Consider the following 19,394-nt stretch of genomic DNA (forward strand, 5'->3'; position numbering starts at 1 on the left):
TTTTTTCCTTGATGCTGAAAAATGTGAGCCTCAACTTTGGAGCCAGTTCAGACATAGAGGTGGGTCCAGACTAAAGTACAATCCTAACTATGCCTATTCAGAAGTAGGGATGGGCAAATCTGTCAGTATCTGTTCTCCAAGTTTCTCATTGTCCCAATCTTAAATTCAGAAATTCACCTTTTTTTTTTTTTTCCCATCGTTCAGCAAATGGGTTTATTGTTTGTCTGAATGCAGATCGCTAGAGACAGAGGCAGATATACCTACGGAATCTATCTCTTTTTTATATATATATATAAATATTTATTGAGATTTTTTTAAATACGAAATGCAAAAATAATAAACAATATAACATGAATCATAACACATTTTTCAAAACTTCTTTGGACTCCCTCACGTCTCCCACTCCCACTTACATCATTATGACCTTTTCCCAGCAATTTATCATCTTGTTTACATTCTTAAATCTTGTTCAATTAATTTAATCTAATAATTCTCCAAAAATTTTATATTTTCCTCATTCTCGCTTATCGTCAAATTCAAATCTAATTCAATGGTAGGCAGTTATTTATGATCTAGCATCCTTCTTAGCCTTCTACCAAATTACAATACTTTTGTAAATAAATCTTGAATTTCTTCCAGTCTTCTTCAACCCTCTCTTCTCCCAGGTCTCGAATTCTACCAGTCATCTCGGCCAGTTGCATATAGTCCATCAGCTGCATCTGCCACTCTTCCAGTGTGGGTAGATCTTGAGTTTTCCAACTCTTAGCGATAAGTATCCTTGCTGCCGTTGTTGCATACATAAAAAATGTTCGGTCCTTCTTTAACACCTTCTGGCCGACAATGCCCAGAAGGAAGGCCTCTGGTTTCTTAGTGAAGGTATACTTAAATACCTTTTTCAACTCATTATATATCATTTCCCAGAAGGCCTTCACTCTAGGGCAAGTCCACCAGAGGTGAAAGAATGTTCCTTCATGTTCTTTACATTTCCAACATTTATTATCAGACAAATGGTATATTTTGGCAAGTTTAACTGGGGTCATGTACCATCTATATATCATTTTCATTACATTTTCCTTCAAAGCATTACATGCAGTGAAGTTCAGCCCTGTGGTCCACAACCTTTCCCAGTCCTCAAACAAGATGTTATGCCCAATATCCTGAGCCCACTTTATCATAACCGATTTAACCATTTCGTCTTGTGTATTCCATTTCAACAGCAAGTTATACATTCTTGATAGTACCTTATTTTTTGGTTCTAACAGTTCTGTTTCCAACTTCGATTTCTCCACCTGGAACCCTACCTTTTTGTCAATTTTAAAAACTTCTTTAATCTGAGCGTAATGTAACCAGTCTCGCACTTTATCCTTCATCAGAAATTCACCTTTCTGCAAAAAGTTGACTAAATAAAAATCCTCATGAAAATGCAACTTTCTCCTAGTAAACATTTTTTGTATGCAGTTTTGACTAATATAATCCATTTTTGTATGTTATTTGCAAACTGAAGCGATTCCCCCACATCCCTATGTAGAATTCAGTGGGGCTTACTTCCAGATATGTGAGGTTAGCACGCATTTACAATATCTGTGCTCGGGGCTGATTGTTTTTGGCTGTAAGAATTCTTTCTGTGGAGGGGAAACATGTTTGTAGTTATCTATCCTGTTTCATGAGGGACCACCAAAGATAATACCAATTCCTGAAGAGGAAGCATATCAGTAAATAAACTAGTATTACAACTGATCTTTTTCCTCTATATTTTTCCAGGGTCTGACCTCTTGGTTCTACCCACCCTGCTTCCCCTCCCCTACTCCACCCTTCTGCAGAGCCATATTCCTCCCAGCCACAAAATGTTGGCTGCCACTCTCCCAGATGCTCCTTAAGGGCTTTTGTATAACATGCAGCAACAATTTTGCTTTACACATTATTCAAATTAGTGCATTGTTGGCCTGTCCCCTGTTACTAAGGCCAGACAGCATGCCAGAGATACACGCAAGAGGGTATCCGTTTGTTGCAACAGCATGGAAATGTTTATTACAGGCTTGTTTTCAATGGAAACCATCCATATGAACTTTGGGAACAGGTTAACTTGAAAGCCACATGAGATCCATAAATCAGGCCATGTTTCCTGACGGTCAGCCCAGGTTCACTCATGGGTCCCAGCAAACCTTGCCGTGTTTCCTCTACAACTGTACCTGTTTTCTCATTATGGCTGACATCCACGAACCATTTTAGCAGGTGTTTAGTCCTATAAATCCACTTTAGTTGTAAAGGGTGCACAGAATGCTGTGCACTGCCACAGCTAAAGCAGCTCATTTCCTGGAGCTATGCCATCTGCAACTGCAAACACTTAATTATAAGATATTCAGCCTTCCTTTGAGCCAGCCTTCCTTTAAGCCTTGTGGTACCCAACATGGTGTCTTCCAGATGGCTGGTGCAGTCAACAGGTGTTAATCAGGGTAGTCAACACAGTGCAGTCCAAGCCAGCATTCCCAAATGGTCATGGACGACGGGAGTCTAACAAAACCTGAAGGGCACCACGTTGGCTATCCTTGCTCTAAGTAATCACAGACTTTTCTCCAGTCACCTATGAACCATTGTCATGTTTTTGGCCTGTCAGAAGCAGGCCAATGCCAGTTTGGCTTCTATAACAATATCTCTCTGGTGGTTCAAGAGAAATGCAGAACCCTAGGCAATTGATCTTCTCAATGTTTTATCTTAAGTGTTTGGTTTCATTTTGACATCATTTTATGATGTCTCACAAACAGGCATATACACCCAGGATACCACCTTGGTCTTTTAAACAACAGGCAAAGAGTCTGGAGCAAACACCAGCAATCACTCTCGTAGTTGGAAGAGAATGCACTCCTGGTCTTGCTTATATGTTAAATTTACCCTTCCTATGCTCATTCCTAATCTCTGCCTCTTCCATGAAGGCATTTTATTTGTTCATATATCAGAATTTGTATAACTGCTTAGTTGCAGGAATGTGTAAGGGGGAGTATATAAAATAGAAACTATACACTAAAAATTGATTTTTTTTGTTATTCATATAAATAAATACATAAATGAAATCTGCAGTTAAAATACACATTATAAAATAAAATTGCAAGTCAAAATACATATCCGCTTTACATGTCTGGATAGGCTTGTTAAACAAAAATGTTTTTAGCAGGCACCTAAAACAGTACAGTGAAGGTTCAATTCACCTTTCTGCAGCAGATTGGTTTCCACACACACACACACACACACACACACACACACACATCCATCTTGGTCCTCCAACTTTAGGCAACCACTCCAGCCAGGAAAAAAACTCCACTTGGGATACAAATCGGGGCAGTGAGGGGTGTGCATTGGCACGAGTGCCAAGCACTAGAAAGAAAGGTCTGGGGGTTCACATTTGGCCCCTGTGCCTGAGGTTTCCCACCCCTGCCCTAATGAGAAACCTGCATGCAGGACCTGAGTGCAACAGCACCATATTGTGGTGTGGGGCATGTTGAGCACAGCCCTGCTATCAAGTCATGTGATGTTAACCACATGGAGATGGATTCTCTGAACAAGGCTGCCATTGTGGTTAGAAGAGTTAATGTGCAACTAATCCATATTTAAATGCTCCTGAATATATGTCCTAAAGATATTTAAAAACATAATGGTGTTAAACTCGAATTCTTGATCACACCAGCTGTTTAAAAGTTGAAGCATACTAAATTTATAACTAATGGAAACCAACTCCACATCTACCCCCAGGGACCTATTTGCTCGATTTAATACTCATGTCTTTATTTCGTATTGTTCTTACAATTTTGCTACTTTGTGGTGTGTTTTGCAAATGTTCGTTTTTGGATTTAGGAGGTAAGATTTGTTGTATGATAGAATAACAAATGAGCTGATTTGTGGTATCAACATTTAAATGGTTTGTAAGACTGTAAGAAATTCAGATTTAGAGTAGACCCAGCAATATCAGTGGCACATGTCAGTGGGCTTACTGTGAACATGCCTATGTCTGGATCCAATTCTGTTTTCGAAGATAGTATTTTAGAATTCTTGGGGCAGAACATCTGCCACTTTGCTTAATAATACACTATGAATCTAGGCATTGTCTGCTGAAGGCACAAGACAAAGCCCCTTCGCTGAACCTAAATGGGTCTGGAACTGGTCAGTGCTTAGAAAGGAGACCACCTGCGAACTCCCATGTACAGTACACAGACATGGGTTCCATGATATACATAAGGAATATTAATGTACTAAATAAAAAACCCAATTGCTTGCTTAGTGTAAAATGAGTATATCTATTTTCATCTATCAAAAGTTGGGCCATTCCAAACAAGAATCTATAGGGTTAAACACAGTACATTTAAGGAGACTCTGCTAAAGTAATTAAGGCTACCAAATTTGACTCGCGTGACTGTATTTATAACCTAGGAGGGAATATTTTCCAGACCCCTTATGTCTATTTTTGCATCAATGCTAATCCTTCAAATTTCTTGGTCACCTTTCTGCCAGGACTGGATCCCCAAGGTGCTTTAAGTATACACTACAAAAATCTAAATACAAGTGGCAGCAGCAGCAGACCTGTGAAACACTACACAGTTATGTGAGAAGTGTTATTTATCATGTTGCTTTGACAGCCTTACCTGAACTCTCCGCCACAATTGGATGACATCCAGAGTTTTCATTCATACCTAACCCCCCTATGCAGCTGTCATTTGCTGTAATCCTGCATACAGCTCACTCTGTGCAGGATTGCAGCCAGTTTGTTTTTATTTATGTTGTAATAAGGGAGCATGAGCTACTAAGGGCATTTCACACATGGAGCTTAAATTGGCTTTATTTTAAATCTGCTCCTGATGTGCTTATAAAACCTGGCCAGCCACAGCATACATTGAATTTCACTTCTGAATTCTCCCCCATGTTAACATTATCTGTAAGTGATGCTAATAGTATAAAAGAAGCTCAAATCCACTATGTATGAAAAATGGCAAGAGAACCAAGTCTTCCTGTTGACTATTTCAAAGGAAGTCCAGAAAGGGTTGCTGCTGCTGGAATCTTGTGGGTCAGAACACTGGTATACATTAAGTATTTACAAGGATTCCAAGGCATCATGTAGTAATGTGGTATAACTCAGGATTCCCCCAACATGTATCACAGATATTAGTGTATAATTAGTAAATTTCACCTGCCATATTATTCTTCAGTCTCCTAGCGTTGCATGATTTTTGTGCATCTCTGCACAGTCTAATTTGCAAGTAACTATTATGGGAAGGGGGACGCAGGTGGCGCTGTGGGTTAAAGCCTCAGCACCTAGGGCTTGCCGATCGTCAGGTCGGCGGTTCGAATCCCCGCGGCGGGGTGCGCTCCTGCTGCTCGGTCCCAGCGCCTGCCAACCTAGCAGTTCGAAAGCACCTCCGGGTGCAAGTAGATAAATAGGGACCGCTTACCAGCGGGAAGGTAAACGGCGTTTCCGTGTGCAGCTCTGGCTCGCCAGAGCAGCGATGTTACGCTGGCCACGTGACCCAGAAGTGTCTGCGGACAGCGCTGGCCCCCGGCCTCTTGAGTGAGATGGGCGCACAACCCCAGAGTCTGTCAAGACTGGCCTGTACGGGCAGGGGTACCTTTACCTTTACCTTTATTATGGGAAGGAAATGTGTTTTGTTTGCATGTTTTCTCTCTCCTCTGTTTAAAACAATCAAAATGTGGATATGTGGGATGTGTAGCTGTTAACCCTTTAGCAATCTTCCAAAACTAATGAGAGGCGGCAGCATTTATATTCTTCATCACAATAGGGCTTGAAGATCCTCCTTCCTTCCCACCCACCCCCTTTAATGGAAATTCTTTTTTAGGTGTTACACCTAAGCAAGAATCTCCAAATTTGCCTTGAATTTTGGTTTCACTGGAATTCAGAGGCAACCTAAGGATGCATAAGCACCCCTACCTTACCCACAGGAATTTTGCAATATTTATTTCAGTGTTTCTATTTTCTGATTTTAACTATTAAAAGTAACTTAAGGGAGATATCAAATGTTTTGCCCAAGGTGGCTTACCTTCTGATAGCATGGCACCATCAGGAGTTGGGGAACGGTGAAGCAGCTGTGATTTTTCACTGTATACCAACACACTTGCTCATTCATGCAAAACTATAGTTTGATTTAGTGTTCCATGAAAACCAGGCCACCATGCAGAAAGTATCATTGCACCTCACACTGGAACCACATTATAAAATATAAACTGAGGGAATGATCCAGCCAAAGTTAAGCACTTTTTAATCCCACTTATTTTAACCTTTTGATTTGAAAACGATACAATGTGAAAGCCATTATGTTGTGGAGGAATATTAAGCAAGTCATCTGGTGACTGTGGAATAATCTGAACATCATTTAGACAAAACACTGCTTTTGTTTTGAAGATTGGTGGAGTAACTGATCAATGCATGCAAAATATTTATTTTCTGTAATACGTTGCGTCTGAAAATGTGGCATCAATAGAGACAGCTTTCTCTCTCTCTCTCTCCCTCCCTCTCTCTCTCCCAAAACTGAAGGAGCACAGCCTTTTCTTGCTGCTGAAAGGGTTAACAATATATATCCCTACTTTGTATTTGAGAAATTCACTCCAGCAAGAGCAAGATTTTACTTAGAAGTGATTTGGGCAAGGAAGTTGCCAGAGGTGGGACGTTTTCCTCCTGGATGAGGTCATGTGTTCAGATTTGGCTGGCTTACAGTAACATGGAGTTCTGCCACTCCGTTTCCTCATGTCCTCATACTGTGAATAAATACACTGCTATAGTCTTCTCTCCACCCACCAGCCAATCCTTTCCCATGTTTGTGGACTCTGCATTTCCACAGGTGTCCTTGGGAAGTTAAACAGTTTTCAAAAATGCACATCCCCGAGGGAGAAAAGCAAGGAATTTTCTGCAGTATCAGCTAGATACATCAGCCTTCTAGGTAGTTAAACTACTTTGTTTTGACAAGCAGGAAGAGAAGACTAAATGAACAATCTGGCTAGGCTGCCCCACCTGTCACCCAAAAGTGCACTTGGACTGTATGAACAAACATCCTCTTCTTTCTGTCACAAGCAGAAAATGATCTTTCCCAAAATTCTACCTAAACAAACAGAAGCGCACACATACACACGAGCCAAGTCCCCATTTTTCTGGCACATGGTGCATCCCTCTTCCTGAGCCAAGCACTCCACAGAGCTCCTAAAACTAGGTTATTCTTTATTTAAGGAGTGCCACAAGCTCCCTGCCACAAATCTATTTCCAACCAGGAACATAGCACAAACTACCTTGAAACTAAAGCACTAATCACCTCACTTCCAAGGACTCATGTGCACCCAGGGGTAGTTGTGATTTGTATTCAAGGGCAGCCCACCAGCTTTATATTTCAGTACAAACTGCTTCTGAATATCCCTTGCATCTCAGAAATGACTTGCTGCTACACAGCCCAATGGGATACCGTCGGAGGAAGAAGAAGAAGAAGAAGAAAAGGCTCCATCTGCACTGTACATTTAAAGCAGTATCTTACTTCTCTAAGCAGTCACGGCTTCCCCCAAAGAATCCTGGGGACTGCATCGCTAACAAAACTAATTCCAAAGATTCTTTTGGAAAAGCCATGATTTTTAAGGCGGTATGCTACTGCTTTAAATGTATAGTGCAGGTGGTGCCTAAATCTCCTGGCATTTGGAATTAGTTGCATGGGATTACAAAAAAGCCTGAAATCTAGTTTGTTGTTATATGGCTGAGAAAAGGGGTGCAATGGCACACATATTGAGGATGCATTTAAATGCTCTGATGATGGGGATGTTGCAGTAGTATTGGATGCTATAAGTAGCAGGCTTCAGCAGGGGGTTGGACTACTGTAGATGTGCCTTTCAGCTCTGTTGATTACACAAAAGAAGCATGGGGAAATGGCTGGAAAGTTGTAAAGTTCAAGACTGTTGTCCTCCAGTCCAATCACAGATGTTCTGACCCGATAAAAGTTTGAGCACATGACTTACATGTGCAAAGAAGCTCATCTGGTCATGCTTCCTGCTGATTCATTTCTGAACCAACCACATGGCTAGCAGGTGTTTGTGAATATACTACTCAAGATTGGGTCATCATAATGACCCCTGGAGATGCATGTGTAGCTCCTGTTGAAGGACTGGGCCCTGGATGCATAGATTCAGTTTCATGGTTGTCACTTCGATCTTGACTAGCTTTGATTGCCTGGTGTATCCCTCTTGGGGGGAAAATGAACTGTACCCTAGATTATTAAAAGCTGAGCATTTGACTCGTGCACAGGCAGAACCAGGTACATATGCACAACTTTTAGAGTAAAGTCCTTTGCTGCATATCCATATCTGGAGCCAAGGCTCTTTATATCTTGTTATTTAAATAAAGCTTTTTTTTTTGGGGGGGGGTGTCCCCAGGAAGTGGAACTCTGAACAGTGACAGGTCCAGATGTGTGGTTCTGACATCACTTTTTCTGTGCTGTCAGATACAGGTTGAAAAAACTTCTGGTCTGGATGCAACAAGCTATTGAAATCTGTGCATGTATGCATGTTCTGGAAAGACTATCAACTATGAAGAAAAGCTGTGAATGAAATGTTTACTCTAGAAAAAACAATGGAGCCGGAGATGGGGGCCATTCCATTCTTTAGTTTCCTCCAGGACTAAAAGTCACAAGCAGGAATGCCAATGACTTCTTGGTTGTGGCTAAAGAAGACTTTGGAATTAGATCTGCATGGGTGGCAACAGGCACGGAGGTCCATAAAGAGAGAAAAAGTGAGTTTAGGTTTTAATTTGCAATACTGAATCACTAAATACACCCTGTACTCTAATTACTTCCAACCATTGCCAACCCCATTCAGAATCCTGAACACTATAGTGTCATATTTCTATAATACATTAATTGTACAGCTCTATTTGGAGTTCCTCGGGAGAAGCAGTGATGAGATTCTGACATCTAGCGTCCTTCGGATGCCATTACAGGAGGCATAAAATTCATACAGAAGCAGGTTAGTAGAGAAAACAGAAGGTGGTATTGGACCCCACCCCCGTTACAGAAGAAGAAGGGAAATCAATCCTTTTTTAGTTAACAACATTTATATACCACCTGACAGTAATAAAACCCAAATCCCATTAGCCCCAGCCACCATGGCCAATGCTCATGGATGATGGGAGTTGTAGTCTAACAAATATCTGGAATTCATTGTGTTGTCTACCTCTGTAAGAAAGTATGGCTACTTACCAATCAGTGTGTGGATCGTCAATTACCAAGAGGATTTGGGGTTTCTGCTGGACTACAGGGCTAGGGCTTGCTGTGTGCTCCATGAGCCCCGCAGCTGCTTGCGTGGTCTGTTTCATGGCACTGGAGATGGAACTAAAGATGCTGGTACCAGAAGAAACAGAAGCAGGTTGCTGTACAGGCTGCTGCCTCCTCTCTGTTGCTGGGGAAACAGGATTGCTGGTGGAATTATCGGGACGCTGAAGGTCCATCATGTAACCATTTGGCAAGTTGGCCACAAAACTACTATCTGAGAGGCGCCTTCGCAGGAAATTCATTGTGGCTGTTTCCCGAATACCCAGTTAAGACAAAACAACACAGTGGAAGAGTCTAAAGAGCCTTTGGGGTTCTTGCTGCCTTGTTGGAAGAGATGTTCTGTCACCAGTTGTACAGTGGGGAGCAGGACACTTGCTTTCCTCAAGATAGTTTTACCTGTAAAAACCCCACAAAAAACCCACAGTAAAACACAGCTCATTCGAATGGATCCCTATCCATAACCAATTCATGAAAAACTACACAAGGCAACCTCTGTTTTTATAATGCCAGGCAGGCCACAAAAGCATGATGCTGATGGAGTCAAACATGTTTGTGGGAGCAGCTGGGCAGCCCTAGCCCTGAGACTATACATAGTTGTCCATGATATTTCTATGACAGCTTGATAGTTTACAAATCACTCTAGAGATGTCGCAAGGGGCATCAAAAGCCCAACCTTGAAACGGAAAGGATTGTCAGTGCTGGCATTGCACATCATGTCCCTTTGTTTGAAAAAGAGACCCTTTGGATATTAAAACTGTGATTTATAATTTTGAATTTCACAATGCTATTCTTTCTGGCAATGGGAACAATCACATGGCTTGTCGCCTGACCATGGCAGAGTCTTATCATGGCAACTCCATGGGTTGCAAAGGCCTTTTGTGATGCCTGCTTATCAGGGGAGCCAGAGGCAGCTCAGCAAAAGCCTGCAATGCTGGGGAAATAAATCCAGTGCTAATCCTTGGAAATTACAGAAGCCATCTCCATCTTCAAAGTCTTCCTGTGCAACATATTACTTATTTCCCCCTTCCCCTGCAGTAAAGGCCTTTCAAATGAAAGCCTGCCTTTGCACATTCTTGACACAAACACCTCCGCCATCATTAAGATTAAGTCTGCGCATAAATGTCACAGGCATTCCTGCTCTATCAAAGATTCAAATGAAGGCGGGTGACGTCAGTGCAAACTAAGGGCACACATAAAAAAAATAAAAACTACAGATTTACTGAATAATGCCAAGAGAGTGGTCTGGCTCTTTTCTTTTTGAAGCCCTGAAAATAATGGTGTTCTTTTGTTTGTCTATTTCTCTTCCCCACTTTTCTGTAGTCCAGTTCTGGGATCTAATGAGAGATGGGCAAATCTATCAGTCTCGGCTCCTCTCAGCTTCTTATTTTTCATGTCTTAAATTCAGTTTCCCAACATCAGTGGTTTGTTTTTTATAAAAAGGTTCTTGTGGAAATGCATCAGCATTTTAGTGTACACTTCTAATATACACATTTGTATGAAATTTTCCCCAATATACACATTTTTGCAAAGAGAAGTACAGATTTCAAAGGCTGGCTGTGTTTCATTTCTCCTATTGTTTTGGAAAGTGCAAATTAGGTGGATTCACCTTTAAATGCAAATTGAATCAAATTTCTCCCCCAGCCCTAGGCCTGATGGTACATGATGTTATCTGTGTTTGCAAAAGTCTAGTCTCCCACCAAATGACAGGAGACTATATGGCATCATGACTGGCATTAATAGAGCAGAGCTTTCCTCTACTGAGAGAGATATGGCTTTGAAGTGCACTGATCTGAATAAAATAAGCTGGGTGTATTTAATTCGCAGGGCCTGGCAAGATGCATTAAGGATCAGCTGAGATATAAAAATGCCTATGGGAACAGTTGAAAAGCAACTTGCTGGTTCTCTCACAACAGAGGAGAGCTTTTCTAGTCTCAGCCTGCCCTGTGCTCTGATGTATATAAAATAGAACTCTTCTCACATCATCTGAAGGCTCTCTCTACCATGTGTTTTTATAGCTGTCACAACAGATCCATGTTTTTAAAGCCAGGGTTAAACTGAGCTGTTTTCTTGCTATGGAGCTAAAATGGCCACCTCCGCAAAAGGCAGTCCAAATTTGTACCCTACAAAGAAGATGAGAAAAGGCAGCAGGCTAAGGGAGATGTGTTGTGTTTGTATAAAATATCCTGTCTGAGAGTGCCTTCATATATTATAATCTTGTGAAGAGCCTTAGTACAAATCTGATGATTATTTTTTTGTGAATATACAAATCTTATATAATACTATTAATAAAAGATCAACAACATGAAAATTTTATAAACACATGCAAAATCCCCAAACAATGAATGCTAGTAAGCACCAATTACAGATCACTGGTCAAACATATTTTTTTCAACAGTGGGTTTCTCTCAAGATAAAGCTGGAAGGTTTATATTTGATTTGTTAAAACTGAGCATATTGAACTACTGAATGCTAACTGTGACAGACAGACTTTGATACTAACATTTGTGTGTGCACTACATAAATACACAGTCACTATAGGCATGTGCTCCCAACGTATGCATGTACAAAGTGCACATGTCTTGGCTCTCTCTCCCATTCATAATTTAAACAATCATAAGATGGACTGAATTGGCCTCAGAAGATGCACTTCATCTAAGGCCAGTTTCTCTGCTATACCAGGATTGCCCTCTCCATAGATCCTAATGTACTGAATATTGTTAAATCTGGATCAGTTTTTCATATAATTATGCCATTGTAGACATAGGGTGGTATCCAAATAAGTTTTACTCAGAGCTGACCTATTGAAATGTCTGACTAACATTGGAAATAATCCATAAGAACTAACATGTAAACTGTGTTACTTTTATTGTTGTTAGCCACTCTGAGCTCGCCTTCGGCTGGGGAGGGCAGGATATAAATAAAAATTATTATTATTATTATTATTATTATTATTATTATTATTATTCTGGGCCAGATCAATGGTCAACATTTTTTTCTAATGAGAATGATCAAACTGGAGATGCACTTTTGGCATTTGGTCCATCTCTGGGTACCAACTGTATCTTCCATCAACTCAATTTTCAAAAACGTTTATACTAGTTGTGATAAAAATGGCCACCTGAGCCAATAAAGTTCATGGGATGTTGTTGTTGTTGTTGTTGTTGTTCTTCTTCTTCTTCTTCTTCTTCTTCTTCTTCTTCTTCTTCTTCTTAGGATTTGTTTTTAACCTTGGGCCAGTCACACTTCTTTGAAGTCTCTCAGCCCCACTCACCTCACAGAGTGTTTGTTGTGGGGGAGGAAGGGAAAGGAGGATGTTAGCCGCTTTGAGACTCCTGAAGGGGAGTGAAAGGCGGGATATCAAATCCAAACTCTTCTTCTTCTTCTTCTTAATCTGCTGCCACCTGTCAGTTCCAGTGCCTGTCCAGTTATGATGATTCACCATTTGTCACCATGCATTTTCTTATGTTTATATCCCATCTTCCTTCCATCATGGAACCAAAGGAAGCATACATCTGGTTCCTAGGCGGTCACCAGTCAGGCACTGCCCCAGACTCTGACCTAGTTAGCAAGATGGTGACCTCCTGTGCCTTCAGACCATACCCAGCAGCCGTAAGCCCCTAGGAATGTATCACTAAGAACAAATTACTACATTGAAGCCTTGTGCGAATTAAGCTTGCAGGTGACTTTTCTGTTGCTTTTTTTGTAGCAAGGACACATTACACCATTGTATAAAACCAGCTGCTTCCCCCAGGTTCATTAACCCATTGAGAAAGAAAATGTCCAGGTCAATTTTTGAGGCATCAGAAAGGACTCTGACTGAAAAATCCTCTGGCCTTGTTCTCCTAAAGTTTCTTTTTGTCTTTATTATATCCCAGCTGCTGGGCTGACTATTTCATACAGTTTGGTTGGCCTCTGGGAGAACAGAATGCTGTACTAGAATGCTGGCTTGGTCCAGCACGTTCTTCTTATGTGCTAATGTTAACATGGTTATAGTGTATGGTTCCTTCTAATTTACAGTTTTACTCTTAATGAATTGTGTCTCATCCTGCCAGTGGCGTAGCGTGGGGGGTGCCAGGGGTGCCAGCCGCACCGGGCGCAACATCTGGGGGGGCGCGAGTCCAGAGGGAAGGGACAAGTTCCTTCCTCCGCCGGGCTCCCCGCCGCCACCGCCAGCCTTGCGCCCTAGCGCGCGCGCGCCCCCCGCCCGCCGCTGCAGCTGCGCTCCACTCACTGCTCGCAGGAGGAACAGCCGCTGCAGCAGCGCCGACGCCGCCACCAACGCCTGGCCGGGCACGGGCAGCCTCCGCACCCCGACGCTGACGCCATCCCCTCGGCCCAGCCACAGGCAGCGGCTGCTTCTGCCGACTGGGAGGGAGGAGAGCTCCGAGGGGCCTCGCCGTGCCCTGCTCTCCCCAAAACCCTCCGAGAGGAAGCCGGCAGGCGGGCGAGGGTCTCCCGGCGGAAGGGGGTGCCGCTGGCTCCGGCTCTCAGCGCAAGTCTCAGCCGCGGGGGGGGCGGGGGGCGGGCGAGGACGGAGCGCGGCTGGAAGCCCCCGGACCAGGCCAGGGGGGAGGAGAGGCGCTCGCCAAGCCCGGATCTGGAGCGCCTCGGAGCGCAGGCTCCACCTACAGCCCAAGGAGAGGAGGGGGCAGGGAGGCGCCCGAGGGGAGGGGGCTTCGGCTGCCTCGGCCCGCGGGGGCTCCGCAAATAATAAATTTAATAAATGCCTGCTGAGCCTTAAGCGGGGGGTCCTTGGCTCCTTCGCTCGCCCCCAGCCCCAGTGGCGTAGCGTGGGGGGTGCAGGGGGCGGCCGCAACATCTGGGGGGTGCGCGCTCGCACTCGAGTGCTAAAATCCAGGGGTTAGGGGGCGCAAATTACATGCCTTGCCCCGGGTGTTGACAACCCACGCTACGCCACTGCATCCTGCTACAGAAATCCAATGAAAAACAGGGTGAACATTAATACCCTCCCCCCCCATAGTAAATTCACTGATAAAAAAGAAGTAATGGATTTGCTTCCATATGCTATTCTATATGTATAAATGCATATTTTAAAATTATTCTTATTTTTACATGGAAATACAATACATACACAGTCTGGAAGTCTGTAACCAGGTGTCATGTGCCTAGTAAGTCAGCTAACCAGGTACTAACTGTTGGTAGGTAACTTCAAGGCTCCTGGTCTCCCTCCTTAGGGATCTTAAACTGGACTTGGACCAAACAGCTATTCAGATTCCTTCACAAAGAGGATTCCGAGACACCATTAATTAAAAAACTGCTCTCCGTAAAGGATTTAACTACTCTGGGATTTAAGCATACTTGAAAGTCTTTGATATTTCATCCAGCAGGCTGAACTCATTTGAATAGTTATGTGGTTCAAACGATGTGTTATATTAATTTCATGAAAGCAACAAATGTGCTTCTTTTAAAGAATGTAAACAGCTGCTGTCAGGGGTGGGATGTGGCATATGCCAACCCTACCAAAATGACAGTGGTACCTCTGGTTATGAACTTCATTTGTTCCAGAGGTCCATTCTTAACCTGAAACTGTTCTTAACCTGAGGCAGGGCCTTGCAGAGCCAGGCAGAGGCCTGGGCCAGGTAGATAATATGCCCCCCCTTTTTTACCCTGGGGATAACTGAAGTCTTATAAATCCCCTGTGATTGTTAATATGCTGACTGAGGCCCCCTTTGGAATTGGAGGCCTGGGCCTAGTGGCCCACATGCCCCCCCCCCCGTCTGGGCCTGACCTGAGGTACCACTTCAGCTAATGGGGCCTCCCGCTGCTGCCGTGCCGACGCTGCACAATTTCTGTTCTCATCCTGAGGTAAAGTTCTTAACCTGAGGTACTACTTCCGGGTTAGCAGAGTCTGTAACCTGAAGTAGCACTGTACAACAAAAAACCCACACTCTCAAAGCTGTTATTAGTCCCTGAAGGGAAGCTTCCATTGGTGTTGAATGCCTGGAAATTTGATCAGAGAGTTACCAGGCACCAAGGCACATGCCCATTTTTAGGTAACAAAATTTATCATGACATCATTTCCCCCATGAGGATAGTTCACAGCCTTATTATGTACAGGCTCTTTCCATAGTCCTATTTAATTTGAAAATGGCTGTGCAAGAACATTAGACTTAGGTTGACAAGGTTGTTCAATACATGGCCTCAGGTTTCCCTGCCTCAGTTTTCCACCTGTAAATTGGGAACATGTACTCATCTCATGGTGGGGATGACCATGAAAAGCAAGTAAGACAAAAGAAAATTCGCCCCACGGTTTGAACATACTTAGTGGAATGAGCATTTTTTCTTTGAGCAGCTGTCCTCCAAGCTACATCAGAAACTGCTTGCAAAAAAGTCTCAATTTCAAAAGTGGTTTGCAGCACAGGAGAAATGGCAATCTGCAACATTCAAGTTAGAAGCTGCATAATTTTTTCACTGAGTAAAAAGATGTTGATAGCTGATCTGGAAATGCTATGATTTATGTCCTCCTTTAATCTGTAAATTGCCACATGCTCACAATAAGACGGTATACATAAAAGTTGGGGGGAAACACACACACACAAACAACTCTCTCTGCCCCAAGGAACTTACAATTTAAATTTTGAAAAGTGTGTGTGTGGCAAGGGGAGAGACAAGGAAGGATAAGAAGGGAGTGAAGAAAAAACACAATAGAGAACAAGAAAAAGGGGAAAGTTGAAGGTAATGGGGAATGAATGGGAGCAAAGTTCCATTACAAGTACCTGGGGTTTGTTTTATTATAAGCTACAACTTTGCTGCCTAAACCAGTAAACAACCACTTCCCTCTTGTAGCCTTGCTAATAAAGATAAAGGGGAGAGGTCACAAAAGTGGGCTGGACTGAGGAGACCATTGGTTGGAAGCCATTAGCCATATTACAGAGCATTTAGCATTTGAATGAATACATTCACAATCCTACCAACAGCTTTGGCTATTACTGTATAGTCTTTCATGAGAATGGAAATTCTATATCTTTCTTCAAATCCCTAGGGAAAAGTATACCCCCAATGAAATTAGCACACATATATTTGAGGTATTATATAGGCAGGTAGGATATTCACTTATGTAAGACAATAAAGCATTTTATTTTTCCACCTAGCTATCACACCTTACATGGTGGAGGCCTCTGGAAGCAGCCCTGGGTAGGGCAGACAAGAGTACCCTGGACATAATTTATCTAGGCCTAGTTACAGATAGGTAGCCGTGTTGGAAGGAATTTTTTTATTTTGTTTTATCTAGGCCTGGTATCCATTTCTAACACAGCCCCCACCCTCCGCCTACCCAATAATCTCTTGACATTTTTTGGCAAGTTTGGGGGTGGGGTGGATTATTGATCAGTGCTCTTTAGCTCCCCCCCCTTCTTGTTTAAGCTGCTTATGTTTCTGGCTGCCTGATTTAGGTATTTACAGACGTAAACCGCAGTATGGCAAATATATATATATATCAATGCATAATATTATAGACTTAAATATATGTTAAGAAATGCCCTTTAGGAATTCTTCCTTGTTCCTGGGATCTAATGACATGAATTTTCTTCAGTGCGCAACGATGCTAGAGGCCTAGCTTATTTACTCACATACCTTCTGACGCCCATAAACCTATTCGCAGCCCCAGCTCACAGTCCCTGGGATGTCAGTGTCGCTGCTTATTATGGTGCTTATTCCTCTTTTCTGTTGCCAGTCAGCTCCCACACTGGGCCAATCCATCCCCTCTGCCTGCAGAAACCAAAGATCTGTGGAGCTTGTAGGGGACCCACATTTCTCAAGTCTCTCAGACTGCAAGGCCTACAGTTTCTTGTATTACCAGGCTGTTTTCCTGTACATATCTATGCAGAAAAAAGTACCACTGAGTTCAGTGGGGTTTACTCCCAGTTAAGTAGGTACTGGATTGCAGGCTTTCATTCTGTTCGGGCGCTACTTCTGATTGGCTCCAGCATATCTCACAAGCTCTGGACATTCCATACATATATCAGCTTGTTTGGGCCCTAAATTCTTCTGACAAAAGCGCCCTCCTCTGTGGCCTAGCTATGGTGGAGTCTTGGTTGGTGGGGGGGAGATCAAGGGTGTTCTCTGTGATCCCACCTAAATTGTGGAATTCTTTGCCTTGTGAGACTCCACTAGTGAATTTTCCGTACTTCAAAAAAACTTTTTTAGGCAGGCTTTTCTGGATAGGTATTAAATCTAATGCCTTCGTTTGTTGCATCTGTCTCTGTTTATATTGTATCTATTTTTTAATATTGTGTTTTTGGAACATTATGATACTTTGTAATTGATTTTATGTGGTGCATAAGCACTAGAAGTGTGGGATATAAATATTTGTGTAAGTAGGTAGATAGATCCAAACTGCAGATATAGGAAAATGAATCTGCTTAAGTATCCTCAAGCATGGTCTACAATTTAGACCAAGGGCAGTGAATATTTTTCAGCCCAGGGTGGCTTTCCTGGGGTCACATGCCAGTGGTGGGCAGGATCGGAACAAAAGGGGTGTTGGCTGGGTAGAGTTTCAAGAGACTTGGCTGTGTTTGGCCCCCAAGCCTGAGGTTACCTGCCCCTGGTTTAGTCATGGTTATGGGCCCCCTTGGGCCTCCTAGCTCAGGTAATTCCCACCCTCAGATAATCTGGGTCCTGTGTGAACAGCATTTTCTGTTGAGATGGATCCTGTGTGTGTTTTGCCACCAGCAAGTGGAGAAGAACAGAACAAACAGAAATAATAAATGGAATCAGAGATAAGCTTTGGCAGATGGGCACATGTTACTAGCTTTTCAGGAACCATTACTGTGAAACAAATAAAGTAATTATAATGCATAACATAAAATGGAGCTTGCAGGGAAGCAGCATGCAACACTGCCATTGAAAGGTTTGTCTAAATTATTAACACTGCAGAGGGTAAATCAGGTTATCCTTCATGGCAAATTGCGGGTGGGTGGGGGGTCCCTCCCATTCTCTTTACCTCATACAGAAGTCACACTGCTTCTTCTATTCAGAGGAATACCACATAGTAATCGGAACATTGTTCTTCAGTGCTACCTGCAAACCACATCAAGCCTCTTGAGGCATCTCGGTATTACAGCCTAAAACTGTCTTGAACGTCATCCATTCTTCCCTATATAATCTTGGGAGTTGTAGTTTAATAAGAATTATAGGCTTGGTGCCCTCACAGAACTATTGTGCCAAAGGTGCCCTGTCAAGAATGAGTGACTTATACATTTTTGTTGCTCGATTAAGCAGCTATGGCCTGGTCTATACACTAAGCAGAAAAATGTGGTGGTACTATGCCAGGGTGTGCAGAGTGGGCTGTACCACTTTAGACTGCGGACCTGAGAGATTTCCCATGTTAAAAAAAAAGCCATTCAGCATGTAAAAGAACAAAGCACCTAAAAGCACCTAAGGGAGAGATTATTCTCCAGCCTGACCTTTGCTGTGCTATTTTTCTGCTCGTAGACAGTTATATTTTTTTAATGTGGCAAAATAGAATAGATCATGAAACACTTTCAGAATTCTACCATTGCATTCCCACTTCATTCTTCTTATATGTGTGGCCAATAGTACTATAGAGGCTATTCCTGAGACAGTACTGAGATGTTGCACAATGCTGACTCCGTCTCCTCTCAAAGAACTGTACAGCAATCTCATGGCCAACAGGACCTATACTTTCTTGCCTTGTCTGACTGCTCTGCTCCCTTCCATTTCCCTCTTAACTGTTCTGCTTCTGGCTGTAGAAACCATAGAGAACATGCAGAGTTATGAAATTCCATCAGCATGCCTCTGATTTACAGTACTCCTTTCCTGACACCTATCTTCTTTCTGTTTAGATCGACTATCGCATTTTGCAGAGCAAAGCAAAAGCTGGACTGTAAAGTCAGGGTAGCATGATCCTATCTTGGATTTACAACTGTGCTGTTAATTCTCTTCCTCTGTCTAGCACAGGTGAGTAAATTTAAGAGGGAAGCAAGGGAGAGTTTATGGCATATGATAACACCTTTGTATCTTGTCCATAAGCTACAACCAGTGCACAATGCAGTGGTTAGACTGCTCACAAGAGCTGGTTACTGGCAACATGCTACTCCTTTGCTAAGAGAGCTGCGC

The 19,394-nt window shown here is 42.8% G+C and overlaps 1 protein-coding gene across 4 annotated transcripts in view; it reads right to left on the minus strand.

Moving 5' to 3' along the window:
• SYN3 (synapsin III) overlaps window positions 1–19,394 on the minus strand; it is a 214,478-nt gene that overhangs the window by 170,989 nt on the left and 24,095 nt on the right. For 3 of the 4 annotated variants that reach the window (XM_079992670.1, XM_079992667.1, XM_079992668.1), the window contains exon 2: window positions 9,225–9,692. In XM_079992670.1, coding sequence (XP_079848796.1) covers window positions 9,225–9,538 — 314 coding nt within the window. In that variant the 5' untranslated portion in view covers window positions 9,539–9,692. Of the gene's footprint in view, window positions 1–9,224; window positions 9,693–14,388; window positions 14,487–19,394 lie in introns of those variants that run through there. The other variant, XM_079992669.1, reaches the window with a different exon arrangement.

Source organism: Podarcis cretensis (assembly GCF_951804945.1).
Source record: "Podarcis cretensis genome assembly, chromosome: 10".
Classification (NCBI taxonomy): domain Eukaryota; kingdom Metazoa; phylum Chordata; class Lepidosauria; order Squamata; family Lacertidae; genus Podarcis; species Podarcis cretensis.